Genomic DNA, 15,359 nt, shown 5'->3' on the forward strand with positions numbered 1-15,359 from the left:
GACTTTTCTCGAGACGATAAACCATGGGAGCCGAATGACCCTACACCCGAAGACATCTATACGCCCGCACATAATTAATATAAAAGCACAATTCGTAAAATACCAAAGATAAGGGCAATAAAAACTATCTTTGTCGAATTTGTAGAAATCTGATGCTCGCGAATGAGTTGCTGGCAACAAGCATCGAAAACAAGCGCACCACCAACACACTTCAAAGCACAATGAGAAGAGCAACCGGCGTGGTTGGAGCTCCTCGGTAGCACCCAAGCAAGCTATGTTGGAATCCCCATGGAGACGAATTTCTGGGCTAGGTCAAAAAAAAAAAAAAGGTAGAGGGCTCCTATGCCGACGGTTCAAAACGAGAAAGGAGAGTGATGGTGGGAGATATGCTCAAACGATATAGGAGGGACAATTTGGTCTGGAAGATATTTTTTTTTGTTAGATTTAATGCAAGCTTGACCCATATTTTATTTAATAATTAAATCAAATAAATTCTAAGGTCATATTAGATGCTAGGTGCAATAAAGTGGTGCATTAAATGTAGTTGATGGTTGAACTTTGTAACGGTCATAGTATGACTACGCTTACTAGTAACTTCTATTGTTATGGTTGTAGTTTACTAGTAACCTCATGTTTATGGCAGAGGTTACTAGTAATTCATGAGCATTTCATGACGTCCAGGTTCATCCTCTCTACACTTCACCTTCCACCTTCCACGACTATAAAAAAGGTGTGCTCGCCTTCAACATTCAGCACCATCGTTCTTCTGTTGAGTTGCTCCCGAGTATCTCCGTCTCAATCCTCTGTGCGTACAGAGAGTTGGGAGAGAGCAGGCCTTTGAAAACCGCTGTCAGCATCTGTGACACCTGCTCGGGTGTGCGGACGATCAGATTTTTGGGGAGCGTCTCCACGACTGCTCGCTTCTTCCTGGTGACTCTGACGTCTTCTTCTTCTTTTTCCTCGGATCGTCTACTTCCCGGTGGACGTTCGAAGGACTGCACTGCGAACATCATCCTGCATGAACTGTGGTTCACGACATCGAGCAACGCACTATGTCGACTAGTGCGCGTGGAGCCACCGGTGCCTTGAGCATGAGTCCCTCCGCTGGGTATAATTCTATCCTTGAATTTGATAAATTTAATATCATGTTTTTCGCCATGATCAATATGATGTTCGTGTTCATATTTGTTACATCTACGAGTAGTATATTTACACACGTGCACATACATGTTGCCATAAATTTGCTATGGTATTTCTGGATTATATTTAACTTGAAAATACCTAAATTCCTAACAATTTTGGTACTACGGATAATGTTCTCATGGAATGAAAAGGAGAGTGATCGTAAGAATTATTTACTTAAGTTACATGACAACATCGCACAATCTAAACATAGAAATTTATATTCTTCTATTGCCTACATGTAATTATAAAAGAATCCAATAATAACGAATTTTCATGTTCAATACAGTGCTATTATTTGTTTTCAAATTATAGTACACTTTAGTTTTTTTTTCTAAGTTAAACTTTTTAACTTTGATCTAGTTTATAGAAATACTCTCTAACATTTACAAAATCAAAATCAAATTTGTTTTATTAAATTATCCACTAAAAACTAATTTTATTAAATTCTCCAAGAAATATGTTTTGATACTACGTTTATTTGAACTTAATTTTTTGAAAAAAAACAGTCAAAACTAGAAAGTTTGACTAAGAGTTAAACTAAACAATTAAGAATGGAGGGTGGAGAACACAAGAACGTTTGCTATTGCTACGAGTATTAATTGTTTCACGAAAAATTCTACAAAAATATTATACACTAGACTCTAGGCAAATGAAAATCTTTATACCCTGGTTTCAAAAAAAAATCTTATATACCCTAGACTCTCGGTAGAGGGGCGTGTATTTCAATATAGGGCGAACTGAATATAAGGACGGCGCCAATGCATTTGCCAAATGAAAGATTAGAAATCCAAACATGTACTCCTTAACTCTTTGCATCACGGGGTGGGAGTGGGACTTGGGGCTTGGGACCTAGGGGCGGTGCATCCAGCTAGCCAATCACACGGTGCGAAACAGAAATTGAATCAGATGGTGGTAGTCGTTCCAAAAAAAAGGCTGAGGCTGTGTTTGGATATCGATATTGGAGGGCTTGCTATTGAATTGGTTCCAATACCAAATCAGCTATGACATTGCATTGGGCTACAATTCAATTCTATTGTTTGGATGGCTATTGCATTGACTTTTGGAATCCTCTGAAGCATCCAATTTGATTTCCTGTTTGGATGCACGCAACCATGGAATTGAAAAAAGAAGGGAGCGGCGGCGCGCCTCGCCGAGGGCAGGGAGGACCGGCATGCCTCGCTGGCGGAGGAGGCAAGGGATGGCAGTGCCGCTCGCCGGTGGAGGATGCAGGGAGTGGCGGCGCTGCTCGCTGATGGAGGAGGCAGGGGAGGGCGGCACGGCTTGTTGGTGCTTGTTGGTGGATGAGGCAGGGGAGGGCGGCGTTGCTCGCTGGCGGAAGAGCTTGGGCTGAGGTCGACGGAGGCCATGGCGGGGGAGGAGCTCAGGCGGAGGTCGGCGCCGGCCATGAAGGGGAGGAGCTCGGGTGAAGGTCGGCACCAGCCATGGCGGGGAGGAGCTCGCGCGGAGGAGGCCATGGCGTGGAGGAGTCCAGCAGTGGCCATGTCAGGGAGGAGCTCAGGCGGAGAAGCCCATGTCATGGAGGAGTCCGGCGCGCGGCAATGACGGGGCGGATCTGGTCCCCCTCGGCGGCGGCCATGGCAGGAAGCAGCCCAGCCGCATCCATGGTGGTAGCTCGGGCAGAGATGGAGGATGAGCAGCCACCAGAGGAGCCGCTTGGTTCGCTGGCATCGGAGACGGGGAAGGAGGGAGCGGTTCTATTTTCTCGTGAAACTCGATTCCCGGTAATACAAGGGGTAAGGCTCCGTATTGACGGATGCAGCAGAGTGCTGCGAATACCGGTTGGTATTGAACTTGATTTCCAATTCTGAATTCTATACCATCCAAACAGTTGCATTCAGTGCTAGCCAATACCAATTCCAATACCTATGTATCTACATCCAAACGCATCATGAGGGAAGAGAAACGCTGCAGTGTTTCCGTGTTACCAACGAATGTTCCTCAAGCGCACAAAACTGAACTGAACCAGCAGAAAAACACTGCTTTACACAGAAAAACCACAAACCCGCCCTTCAGCTAGAAGCACGCAGGCTCAGCAGTCAAGCATGCTTGCAAAAAACAGGGGCGTTTGAGTTTAGTATCATCAATAGGAACCAAATTTGCACGGCTGCAGATTAGGCTAAAGTCTGTGACGTCTGCCATTGGTCATACAGGATGAGATACATAAACACAGGACAATCCTCGCAAATTGCACAGACAGCAACATCGCTGCGAAGTGCTGGTGGCCAGCTAACTGTCAGCAGTGCAGCAAACGATCCAAGTTTCTTAGCTACTTTGTACAGTATGAAGACCAAGAGACGTTTGTCTTCATCAGAGGAAAATCGGATTAGCTGCCTCAGCACCCATTCCATCTCTGTGCTTTGAACATTTTCAGCTGCACACAGAGCCTTCCACTTCTTCAGAGGCAATCAGACAGCAACATCGCTGTGAAGTGCTGGTGGCCAGCTAACTGTCAGCAGTGCAGCAAACGATCCAAGTTTCTTAGCTACTTTGTACAGTATGAAGACCAAGAGACGTTTGTCTTCATCAGAGGAAAATCGGATTAGCTGCCTCAGCACCCACTCCATCTCTGTGCTTGAACATTTTCAGCTGCACACAGAGCCTTCCACTTCTTCAGAGGCAATCAGTGTCCCTTGGGATTTGAATTTCATCCCCACCTTCCCGACTTCGCTTCATTGATTCTGGTGTGCTTGAGTCTAGAGATGAAGATGTGGTCATTGTCAAATGAGACTGGGAGATCTGCCAGGGATCCATGGCCTCTTGTTCCTTGAGTGCCTCACCCCCATTTAGTAGAGGAACGGTGCCACCAAACACCATGCCACACTTGCTAGCCTGATAAGGTAACGGGGTGCCTGGGTACCGATGAGGAAAAGGATCTTGAAAGTGTGAAGGTTTCCCTCTTTTCCTTGGGTTCTTTGACTTGACTGGGCCAGTGTGGCCATGAGCTACTCGATCTTTCCTTCGGCTGCTCTGTGGTGGGGAGTAGCTCTTGATCATCGTGCCCACCCTCTCTAGGAAGCTTGAAACCTCTGAAGGAAGCAAGTTTCCCTGAAGATATCGACCAATTACTGGGAGATCATTTTTCAAATCTTCAACCTACAAGTCACAAGCATAAGCACACCAAGGGCCAAACTATAGGCAAAAGGTATGGAATATGGATAATTAGCTTTCTATTAAGGGCTTACCATTGTAGAAAAATTATGAGAGGTATTCAGACCGCATCCTGCATCATTCTGTCCAGCACTAGACTCATGGAGTGGAAGGGAGTTGATATTGGTTTCCGCAGGAGGGGTGAAACGGCAGCCAACCAATTGATGAAACTCCTCAATCTCACGAGCATACTCAGCTCTCCAGTCTTTCCACTTACTCCAAGTTCTTCTTGCCCACATTGGCACGCCATGGAGGCGTCCTTGTTCCCTTCCAAACTGCCTAGCAAACCTGTCAGGCACATACACCTCCTTTATGTTAAAGCTGATTAGCCAAGTCCGAGAGTAGCAGATGTTATCTGCTGCAATGCAATATTCCAGACCAATTGCTGGATTTATGTCCTTGTAAGGGTTCCAATTGACCTGAAAACATAATTGGGATAGTATATATGACATAACAGTTGAAAAATTGGCACACATTTATAAGTAGGTAATTTTGGACTTGCCTCAGAAAATTGAAGTTGTTCAAAAACTTTTCTCCACTCCATGACTTTTTTCCTCTGTCCACGTGTTGCTCCTCCAAAGTTCCACCGACAAGCCCGGGGCAGCAAAGTGCTCTGGTTCTTCTGTTTTGGTTGAGTAATAGGAAGGTACTCATAAATCCAGGCCTTATGGGAATAAGGGAAAGCCATGATTAATTAAGCAGATAATACAATAGACAATACCATAGATAATAACTTGAACTTATTCAGATAAAGAGCACACCATGAGCAAAGTTGCACTGCCGAGAAACTGCGTTGTGGCATTAGGTGTCACTGCAACAGACAATCCCCTGTACAAATGAGCGAGGGCTGCAGCCCCCCAAGCATACTCACGGATCTTCCTAAAATCTCCCAACAATGGTAGATATCTTGGGGATACAAATCCCCTCATGGTGTCAGGAAACAAGGTGGAACCAACCAGGTATAGAAGGTAAGCTCGGGTGCTATATGCAATGTCATTGATGGTCGGATTTTCCGGCAGTTGATGGAAATTCCTATACAACCAAGTCAACCTAATTAAGCCACACAATTGCTCTCCATTTCCAGGGCTCTCTCCTAAATAATGCAAGCACATCCGCTTCACAGCTTCATCACCAATTGGCTCTGCGGTCACCACATGACCAGTCACTGGAATGCCGAGAATGTAGGAAACATCGCGAAGTGATGGTGCCATCTCAAATCCCATGAAATGTGCAGTATTTGTTTCATTGTTCCATCTTTCACAAAATGATGTAAGCAAAGAACGATCAATGGTAAACCCGGTGGTAAGTGCCAGATGTCCAAGACCACTAGCATTAACAAGCTGTTGCTGCTCATCAGTCAGAACCCATTCTTTTAGCTTTCGAGTCTGCTGGCTTGGAAGCAGAACACCATACCGCTACAAAATTTTCATTATCTCAGTATGTATTTTGTTTAAGATACCCAAGTAATAAAAGGAACAAGGAATGCAAAAGCTACATACTGTCCAAATTTGTGAGCTACCAACTGGCCTTCGGCCATTTGCCTTTTGTTGCTGTGTTATCAATCCCTGAGGTGCAAGGTCCATTTTGTCCTGAGAAACAAGACTGCAGCTGTAAGATGTAAGATGGAAGCATCAACAGTTTACACATGAAAAATGAATAATGGATAAAAAGATGCATGGTGTCATGGTGAGTATTCATTGTTTTTTCTTTTCTTCAATCCCCTCATTCTTTTTATTTTTACTCTTTTCCAAAATCTAAGAATCTAATAGTTGTGGTCTTAAAAAAACTAAACCAGATAGTTTTGCGGTTTTGCCCTTAGGAGATCAATGATTTAGTATGAACTGCACATTGTAACTCCCTTATACAACAACAAAAAATGTTACATACATGTAGCAACTTCTAACAGAATCGCTATTACTCTAAATCACTTATTTTATTCAGGACATGTTTAACCATCTTTTTAAAAAAAAAACTATTCGTCTTGAAAGAAACTCCACCTTCTGATTGTTTTTTTTAAACAAAGGCAGGAGCTCTGCCGCTCAATTAAGACAGAAAGAATTTATGTACAAGAGGGCTAGCCAATGGGATGTCAAAAGGGCACCCGAAGGCTAACCAACCCACACGACGCAGCTGAGCACTAACACGGCACACTACCATGGGTTATCGTTGCCGAGCATGGCAGAAGACGCCAGCAGCTCCGACTTCTCATGGCAGTCCACACACAAGCCACCCACCAACGAGCCCGAAGCAAGCGGCCGCAACCGGTCATCGTTGCCAAGCTGTAGCACCCCGCAAAGAGCAGCTCCGACTTCCAATCACGACCACCCGCCTCGCCTCCAGCGCTTGTCGACCCCTAGCAGACCCCAACCAACGATGAAGGAGGGTGCTCGCCGCGTGTCATCGTTGCCAAGCCACGTCCCTGACGCAGCAGCTTCGACTTCTCGCAGCAAGACCCACCTCCACGCGTCATCGAGGCGCCAAGAAGCGAAGAACAATCACCGAGGAGACATCGAGGCCACGACGAAATCCAAACGCGACGCCTTCAGGAAGGTAGCGACGCCGATGGCGCCACCGTCGCACGTCCAAAGTGGACCGGGCTTTCACCCTTGGATGATAGTGCTAGAGGGGATACACGACGCCCCCAACAGGGAAAGCGGCACCCACAGGTGTCGCCGTCGCTAGGCTTTCGCCCAAGGAGTCCTCAAGCACGAACGTCGGGCCAAGAAGCAAGGCCCCTTGCCATCCGTCACTGCCTTCACCGTTGTCCTGCCGCTCCACAGTAACCCCTTCAGAGGGGCCTCGACGCGTCGGCTGCACGCAGCAGCCGCACAGCTGCGTCGATCGTCACCCCCTCCGGCCGGGCAACGCGGAGCCGAACCTGACTCCGTTGCTCACGAAAACACCGCCGCACGACCAACGCCACAGGCGGCCGCTGTCGCCGGCTCTTGGCACGTGCTGCCAACGCTGCGATCCGACGTCAGCCACCACCAGACACGCGCCCCACCCCCGTGGGCGCCGCCCCCTGCCCAGCGGCATCAGAACCGGCAGTAGAGCACCAGTGCCGACACCCTTTGCTGTCGCCGCCGCCTCCGCCTTGGCCAACCACCGCCCTCGCCAGCCCTTCGAGAGAGTGCCAGGTCCAGGTACCGAAGCTCCAGATCCGGCCACGTCGAGCTCGCCGTCGCATCACCCGCCCATCCTTCGAACCACGATCGCTACCACCACCGTCGCCGAGCTCACCGAGAGCCAGCACCGCGCAGTTGCACAGCAGCGCGGGCACGGGCCCCTGGCCGGACACCGGCCGCCGCCTGATCCCTGCAGACGTGCACGAGCCGGCCCGGCTGGCCGCCGCCGCCCCAGGCTCGGGCGGGAGCCCCGACGCTCCCCACCTTCGCCAGATCTGGTCGCGGGCCCCAGCATCGCGTCTCTGCCGCGCCGCCACCGCGCCCCGCCCACTCCACGCGGTGCTGGAGCCCGCAACGCCGGCGAGCACCAACGCCACCGCGGCGCCGGCCGTAGATTCATGGCGTGGGGCGCCGGTTCCGTGCCGCCGCACAGCTCCACGCACAGCAGTCGATCAACCCTCAGCCGGATCCAGGGCCGCGGATCCGTGAGCCGGCCGCTGGAGCAGCCACCACCGCCGCCGTAGCAGCCACCACCATCACCGGGCACCGGGAGGAGAGAAGGAGAGAAAGGTTGGAGGATGGAGGAAGGCCCCGCCGCCACCATCATCGCGGCTGCGAGGCCTCTAGCAGCACGCTCCGGCGGCGGCAAGGAGTCACGGGGAGGGAGGGAGGAGGGGTTGGTGGAGGCGGCGGCGGCGCCCGTGTCGCTCAGGCGGAGCGACGCGGGGGCCGGGTTTCTCCCAGTGAGCAATTTCAAATGTCTGGTTTCTCCCACCTTCTGATTGTCACCAATGAAACAGTCCAAGTGCACACGGACACATAACGCTATTACTCTAATCACTTATTGTATTCAGGTCATGTTTAACCATCTTTTAAAAAAAAACTATTCGTCTTGAAAGAAACACCACCTTCTGATTGTCACCAGTGAAACAGTCCAAGCGCACACGGACACATCAACTCCAAGCCTCCAACACACCCAATGCTACGAATCTACCACATACCAACAAGAGCTACATAAAATCAGGCAGATATCACTGCCCAGTAAACGCACACAGTGCTTCATGCAGTACATGCACCCTAATTTTGCACAGCATTTCGCAGCATCTTCCAAACGGGACTAGCCCTACATTCCTACCAAGGCCAGACATCGCCACACGAAATACAAGCGTCTCCAAAACCAGGGTTCCTTAGGGGAGTGAAATCCGTGCACCAATCAATCCATCAACCAAGAATCACCAACCGAGGAGCGAAAGGTTAGCCCGGATCTGGGCTTGAGGTCCAGATCGAATCCACCAATGATACGGGGCAAGGACAATGACGACGAGGGGGAAGCGGCGGCAGAGACTGCTCACTCACCGGCGAGGTGTCCGAGGGCGCGGCGCGCGCCTCGCCGCCTCCGCCTTCGCCTCCGGTGGCGCTGGTCGTCTCCAATCCCACTTCCCCGGTGGGACTTGGAGATGGAAGCAACCATGGGAGTCGGGCGGCTGTTAAGTGAGAGATGAGAGGAGCTCTTCCACTGGCTGCCACAGGGGCCCAGAAACTTAGCTGCGGGTGGGGCCCATATTTCAGTGAGAAGCCGCTCGCGAGTGAAAGTGAAGGACCGGGTCCAGTCCAACCCGGAGGGGGGAGGCACCGTGTCGTCTCGTCGGTCGGGTTCGCGTCGCACGAGCCCGAGTTAAAACCCTAGCCTCCGCAGCACCGTGTTCCCCTTTCCCTTTTCCTATATTTAACTTTTTACCATTATAACGAATGCCATCTCTTCAGATAGTACTCTTAAAATTGTTCCTACATATTTATTATCGAGAGACAACATTTGATACATTCTTGCCATTTTCACTGACGTGGCATGCCAACTCGACCTGACAGCATAGACCGGCCACGAGAAATGATATTTTTGCCCCTCATCTATTTCTTCTATCTCTATCCCTTCCTCGCTCGACCTCCCACTGGAACGCGGCGGGGTCCAGCAGCGACGAGAGGAAGCCGTCTAGGTAGAAGGACTCGTGCTCGAAGCCGCCGAGGAGGGCACGCGTGACGTGCGCCTCCAGCGCGTGCTTGGCCAGCTGCGGGGATGACACCGGGATCTAGGTGAGCGATCGAGTGGCCGCAGCAAGCTCTAGCCGTCGGCGTGCCGCCGGGGCCTGCTCGGCACAGGAGGTGAACAACTCCGTCGTCGGTGTGCCGTCGGGGTCGTTCTGCTTGAAGAGCGGGTGGTGGTGGTGGCGCCCGTTACGGCGGCTGGTGGCCGCCGTGAGCTTTTCCTTGAGCCCGTCCACCTCGGCCTGCTTGGATTGGAGCTGGCGATGGAGGTCGTCGAGCGCCGCCTCGTACGATGCCACGCCCTCGTGGAGGGGCGGCGCAGAAGGGTTCAGGCGTGGGATGTGGCCCGCGGCGGCAGAGCGGCGAAAGCGGTCGTGGAGGCGCGCGAGGTGGTGGAGCTCGGCGACGACGGCCGTGTCCGCGGCGCTCATCTTGTCGGGGTCCTAGGGGCAGTGCACGCCCTAGAGCGCGGCGTAGGCGCGTGAAAGGTCCTAATGGCTAGAGAGGGGGGTGAATAGCCTATTAAAAAATTCTACAACAACACTTAACAAACCGGTTAGACAATTATGAGGTGAAGCAAATGTTACGCTAGCCTACTAAAATTGCAAGCCACCTATCACAATTCTAGTTTATAGAGTTTCTATCCACACCATGGCTATGTCACTACACTAAGTTAGTGTGCTCTCAAAGGCTAACTAAAGAGCCACACTAACCAAACTAACAAGCTCTCACGACTAGCTACATTAAAGAGCTTGACAACTAGTTTGCGAAAATGTAAAGAGAGTGAGCAAGATAGTTATACCGACAAGTCGAGAAATGAACCAATCAATCACAAGAATGAATACCAATGAAGACTAATCACCTCAGAATCAAATGATGACACAATGATTTTTTACCGAGGTTCACTTGCTTGCCAGCAAGCTAGTCCTCGTTGTTGCGATTCACTCACTTGGAGATTCACGCGCTAATTGGCATCACACGTCAAATCCTTAAAAGGGTGCCACACAACCTGTGACAGAACCGCCTAATCTAACGCCTCCCAGAAGTGCTTGTCTTCCATTAGACACTAAGCACTCAAGGGAGGACACCAAATTACACGGTCCCGTTGGGCACACCCCGAGGGAGAACCTAAAAATCCATATTTTTTCATCAAGATAACAAATGAGAGAATAAAGCTTACATCATTCTTAACTATTTCTTACATCACTTTTATTACAACATCAGAGTATAATATTTATTGTTATATGGCAGAATATAACCATGTTATCAGAGTTATGAATAATTTAATTTAACAGCGGAATATAAACAGGTGATCAGAATTACAGCAGAAATGAACATTTATTCATGGCATAATGAAGCATTGATAATTAAACTAGGACAACAGGTTATAAAACTTTCATTTATAAAAAAATATCTGGTGAGAGTTATAAATAAAAACTATAATCGCAGCGTAAAGAAAATCCTCTCTGAGCTCACCAGGAGAAATCCACACATAAGGGTCAGCTCTAGCATCCACGTGTCATCTACAACAAGAGAAATAAAACCCTGAATACTCAATTATACTCAGCAAGACTTATCCGACAGGAGGAAAGAAAAGACTCTAAGGATATGCAAGGCTATCTGGCTTGTGGGTTTATTACATCTGCAGGAAGCATTACTAAGCGTGCGTCCTTATAGTCAATTTTTATTAATAGCCGTATTAGTTCATTAACCAACCATTCTATGTAAGCACATGTGCTACTTTTAAGCAGGTGGTAAACAATCAGAGTTCCTTTTTCTATTTTTCATCGTTCGGTTCTTACTACGGTGCTAGACACAAAACAAATCATGCTGGATTGCCTAACGATTCATGAACCAATGCCCCCAGCTGGGTACCCTAAAAACACATGTCCCACTTATACTCCAGGCATAAGCAGGACCAACCCACTACCCTTCTGTCACGGGGTCCAGGTCTCCGTCCAAACTAGGACTCCAAGCCCCCGCCCCTGAGTCCCGGACTCAGTGCGGTGCAAGAACCTCCTAACCCAAAAACCAACATGATAGTCGGTCCAGAAAGAGCGGAAACCCATGACAAGAGAATAATAAGTCCTCCAAGCGCTAATACATAAGTATGTGCTCGGGATAATAAATCTATGACTTGCCTCGAGACTTATGCAACGGCTAGTCCTTAACCAACATAGGCAGAGAAAGCAGTGTAACCAAGCTGTGCCCCGTGGCCGCAGGACACAACCTCTTATACCCACCAATACCCAAACCATATCCCTGTTCGATCACTATTTTTTCTTTCCACCATTTATATTTTCCAAGTTATAATAATACAGTAATATATTTTCTATCTCTCGCGAGTGATAGGCAATCACTCGACTTCTACCGAAGTTCTGTAGCATAGCAATCTACACGATCCTGTCATACTAGTAAGACTCAAAGAATAAAGATATATTTATGCAAGTGGATTTCATTCAACTCCTGAAAACTTAATGCACAAATATAATTTAAAGTCCAGAAAAGTAGGGGTTATGCACCGGGGCTTGCCTGGGTAAAATATAATCAGAAGTTAGCTTTCCATTATGGCGACCTGATCTCCAAAAGCACCATTTCTCCAGCAACTCCTGATGACTCCGCGATCCATCAACGTCCCTATTATGATATGTAATGCGATGCAATGCAAAGACATAATTAATCGACTGCCATCCTGACTCGTAAAATACGATTTATGTCTCTTAAGTTAACGAGCTAGTTCTAACGACTAACGTACTAATCCCCGTATCACATCGTCGAGCAAGGTGTCATTTCCCAACAAGTGTTTTAGTTATATAAACCCAAGTTTTTTCTTTATCCCATTCTATCAATTTAATCTTTATTTGAAATAGGGCATCATTATCTATCTAGCAAACTAATTATTCTGGAGCTACAAAAATTACAGTGAGCGGCTAATAATATTAGTAATTTACAGTGAGCGACTGCACTAGAGTGCTGGGGAGGAAAAGGAGGGGACGTCGGCGACGGGACACGCGGCGCGGCGGCGCGCCAGCACGGTCGAGGCACGTGGACTATGGAGGTGGAGCGCGTAGGTCCACTCAACCTAGGCCGGCACGGATGACGGTGAGGCGCAGGAGCAGGCGCTGAAGCGGGCGACGAACGGCGTGGGAAGATGCGCGGTCAGCAGCGAAAAAGCAGCGCGCGCTCGAGGACGCCTCAGCAGCAGTGGGAGCACCGGTGCTACCATGGAGGAGGGGAGGCAAGATGGAGCCGCGCGCGGGGAGCAGGAGAGATGGCGTGCCAGACATGGAGTGGAGGGCAACAGGGGTTGGGACGCCTCCCTTTGGCAAAAGAGAAGAAAAAGGGGAAGGAGGCAGCGCTTGATCTCAGCCCCGAGCTAGTCCATGGTGGATGCGTGCTAGTAGCACAGCGAGAGAGAGAAAGGGGAGGCTGAGTAGACACATGAGAGGGATGACGCCTGGGAGCAGCAGGCCCAGCGCGGTCGAGTAGCGTGCATGTGTGCTCTCGCGGTGGCCGACCGACGATGGGCGAAAGGCAGGGGAGGTCGCCTAGAGCAACGGTGTTAGTGATTGGCAGCCGAGAAAGAGAGAGCAGATAGTGGCAAAGAAGAGCAGCGCGTGAGAGAAAATGAGGAGTCGTGCGGTACGTCCAATCTCATAAACGCGGCGTGGGGCAGGGGCAGTGGCTAGGCACAACATGGCCGGCAGCGACACGCCTACGCATGCACAGAATGTGAAATGGCACGGCGCGGGCAGGGGCAGAACCACATGCTGGCGGCAGGAGGTGACTTGATAAGACAACAACCGGCGCAGCCAGCCTGGGCAAGCCCACGCGCGTGACGTCGCGAGTCCAGGTGCGGTGACCGGGTCTAGAACGAGTCCCAACTTCGACTGAACGCAACTTAACTACTAAGACATTTTAATTAGTGCCTAAGATCAACACTAACCAACCGACCATTTCACCATTGTAAAGTACTCGCCATGGTGCAATCAACAGTGCCAAAACATGAAGCTAGTGCCTAATAATTCCTGTTAGAATTCGAATGTTGAATCGGCATTGTTTACTATCATCATTTCTGACTTAGAGAGAATACTACTTAGCTAGAACTACCAAATTTTTAGCGTGTTTGCCATAATTTTTAATATGCCCAAACCAATTTACTTTCAACAACTACACATTTCATACACTCGTCCATATGTCATACTAACTTGTAGAAACAAAACATCTAGGAACTAATTAACCCATTGTTCAATATGATTTGCCAAAATAACGTTTTTAAACATAAGTTAAATTTTAAAATCCAAGAAAATCATTTTGGTAAATCCTCTTAGGCCTAAATCGCAGTGCTAAGCAAGCTCGTAACACCAAAGGTGTTACAACCAACCCCCTTAAAAAGAATCTCGTCCCGAGATTCGAAGCAAGAACCAAAAGAGGGGAAACGCGATTACATTCCATAGATCATAGATTACATGACTTTGAATACTCAACCACACGGGGACTTAGGGATACATGGTTAAGAGCAACCTAATATAACCAAAACTTAATCCAGAAGTCAAGATAGACGAGGACAATGGAGAAACAGTAGGAAGATGATTATTCAAATCATGGTGTAGGTCCAACAGATCTAGAAACAGTCGACTGAGAAGTCAAACATCATGAACCCTAAGGCCAAACTACCCAAGGGAACTTAAACTTCTTCGATGAGCCAGATCCTTTCTTCTCCTCAGATTACACCATCACCTCAGACTAACGAACCTAGCTCCACAATGGCGACTGGGTTTCATAGCTCTACATTGGATTCGAAGGGATGGGGATGAGGAAGAAGAGCAAGGAACAAGGGTATCTTATAGAGGCGAATGGAGGTGGGGCGTAACACACTAGAAGTGGAGACAGTGTGGAGGGGATACATATACGGTTCATGTAGTGGAGATAAGGTCGGACATGGTGCACTTCCTGCGCGAGCGATAGAGGGGGAAATAAAGGAGAGGAGAGGGGGGTCTGCTCGATGAGGTAGGTGTGCGGGCAGCCATGTCCCCAAAAGGAGAAAGAAGGGTGGGTGAAGAGGGGGGGTCCAGTATAGGGGCTAAGGTGTGGGGTAGAGAGCCGACCGGATGCCATGAAAAGGAAAAGCGCATAGTGCATAAGGACAACGAGTGTCGCACGATGCTGTGGCCACATGAGAATGGGGAGCTAGAGGGCCCAACATAGATGGCGTTCGCAGGGCACGCAGCGAAATGACCTAGCATGCGTAGCGTGGTCAACTAAACATAGGCTTGAGACATGACGTCCACTCAGGCTTTTATAATTACTCCCGACTATCCATGACTAACCTTTTTCCTACTACTCTTCTTTTTCTTTCCCTTCCTTGTCCACATCCGTCTTTCATATAAACTAAAACCATGCCATACTTTCTTCCTCCAAAACCACCTCCTCTTGCTCACTTTGAGAGAACACTATTTCATCAACCTATTGTGGATTCCCCGTTTGAACACCTGAATATTTCCAAGGAGAATATTTATAGCAAAAACGGTACGGCGGTGTAACTTGGTAAAGGTACTTGGTCAACAACCTCGATACCAGCGCATGTCGAGCAACATCACCGTGTGGCAGCTGTTCCACAGTGAGCCCTCAGTTTCGTCGCGGCACCATAATCTTTTAACCAGGCAACTATTACCAACTTGCACGCCATAAAGGCGGTGGGGTCATAGATCATGGAGTAAGAGGAGTATTGCAAGGGAAGATTCAAACAACAAGGGTTCCCTTCACAATAAGGGATAAGGAATTCAAATCCAACGGCAGATTTGATTTAAAGAGATTCAAGTGTTCTGCTGGGACATCCAT

General features: G+C 48.8%; 1 protein-coding gene and 1 pseudogene across 1 annotated transcript; both read right to left on the reverse strand.

Moving 5' to 3' along the window:
• Positions 1-3,099: 3,099 nt before the first annotated feature.
• On the reverse strand, positions 3,100-8,957 carry LOC136542357 (protein MAIN-LIKE 1-like). Its single transcript, XM_066534748.1, has 6 exons — positions 8,835-8,957; positions 5,853-5,942; positions 5,115-5,768; positions 4,856-5,017; positions 4,389-4,772; positions 3,100-4,299 (listed from the first exon to the last, which is right to left on the reverse strand). Exons 2-6 carry the CDS (start codon positions 5,934-5,936, stop codon positions 3,817-3,819), a joined length of 1,767 nt encoding a protein of 588 aa, XP_066390845.1. The 5' UTR covers positions 5,937-5,942; positions 8,835-8,957; the 3' UTR covers positions 3,100-3,816.
• Positions 7,540-15,359, reverse strand: part of LOC136544368 (protein GRAVITROPIC IN THE LIGHT 1-like) — a 30,452-nt pseudogene continuing 22,632 nt past the window's right edge.

The sequence above is a fragment of the Miscanthus floridulus genome, chromosome 3, assembly GCF_019320115.1.
Source record: "Miscanthus floridulus cultivar M001 chromosome 3, ASM1932011v1, whole genome shotgun sequence".
NCBI classification, from domain to species: Eukaryota; Viridiplantae; Streptophyta; class Magnoliopsida; order Poales; family Poaceae; genus Miscanthus; species Miscanthus floridulus.

Bases quoted from the DNA above. Each gene is read 5' to 3' on its own strand.
- LOC136542357 (XM_066534748.1), bottom strand. From the start codon at position 5,936: ATGGACCTTGCACCTCAGGGATTGATAACACAGCAACAAAAGGCAAAT. The intron at 4,773-4,855 runs GCAAGTCCAAAA...TTATGTTTTCAG, and splicing joins AACAACTTCAATTTTCTGAG to GTCAATTGGAACCCTTACAA. The intron at 4,300-4,388 runs GTAAGCCCTTAA...TGTGACTTGTAG, and splicing joins CTCATAATTTTTCTACAATG to GTTGAAGATTTGAAAAATGA.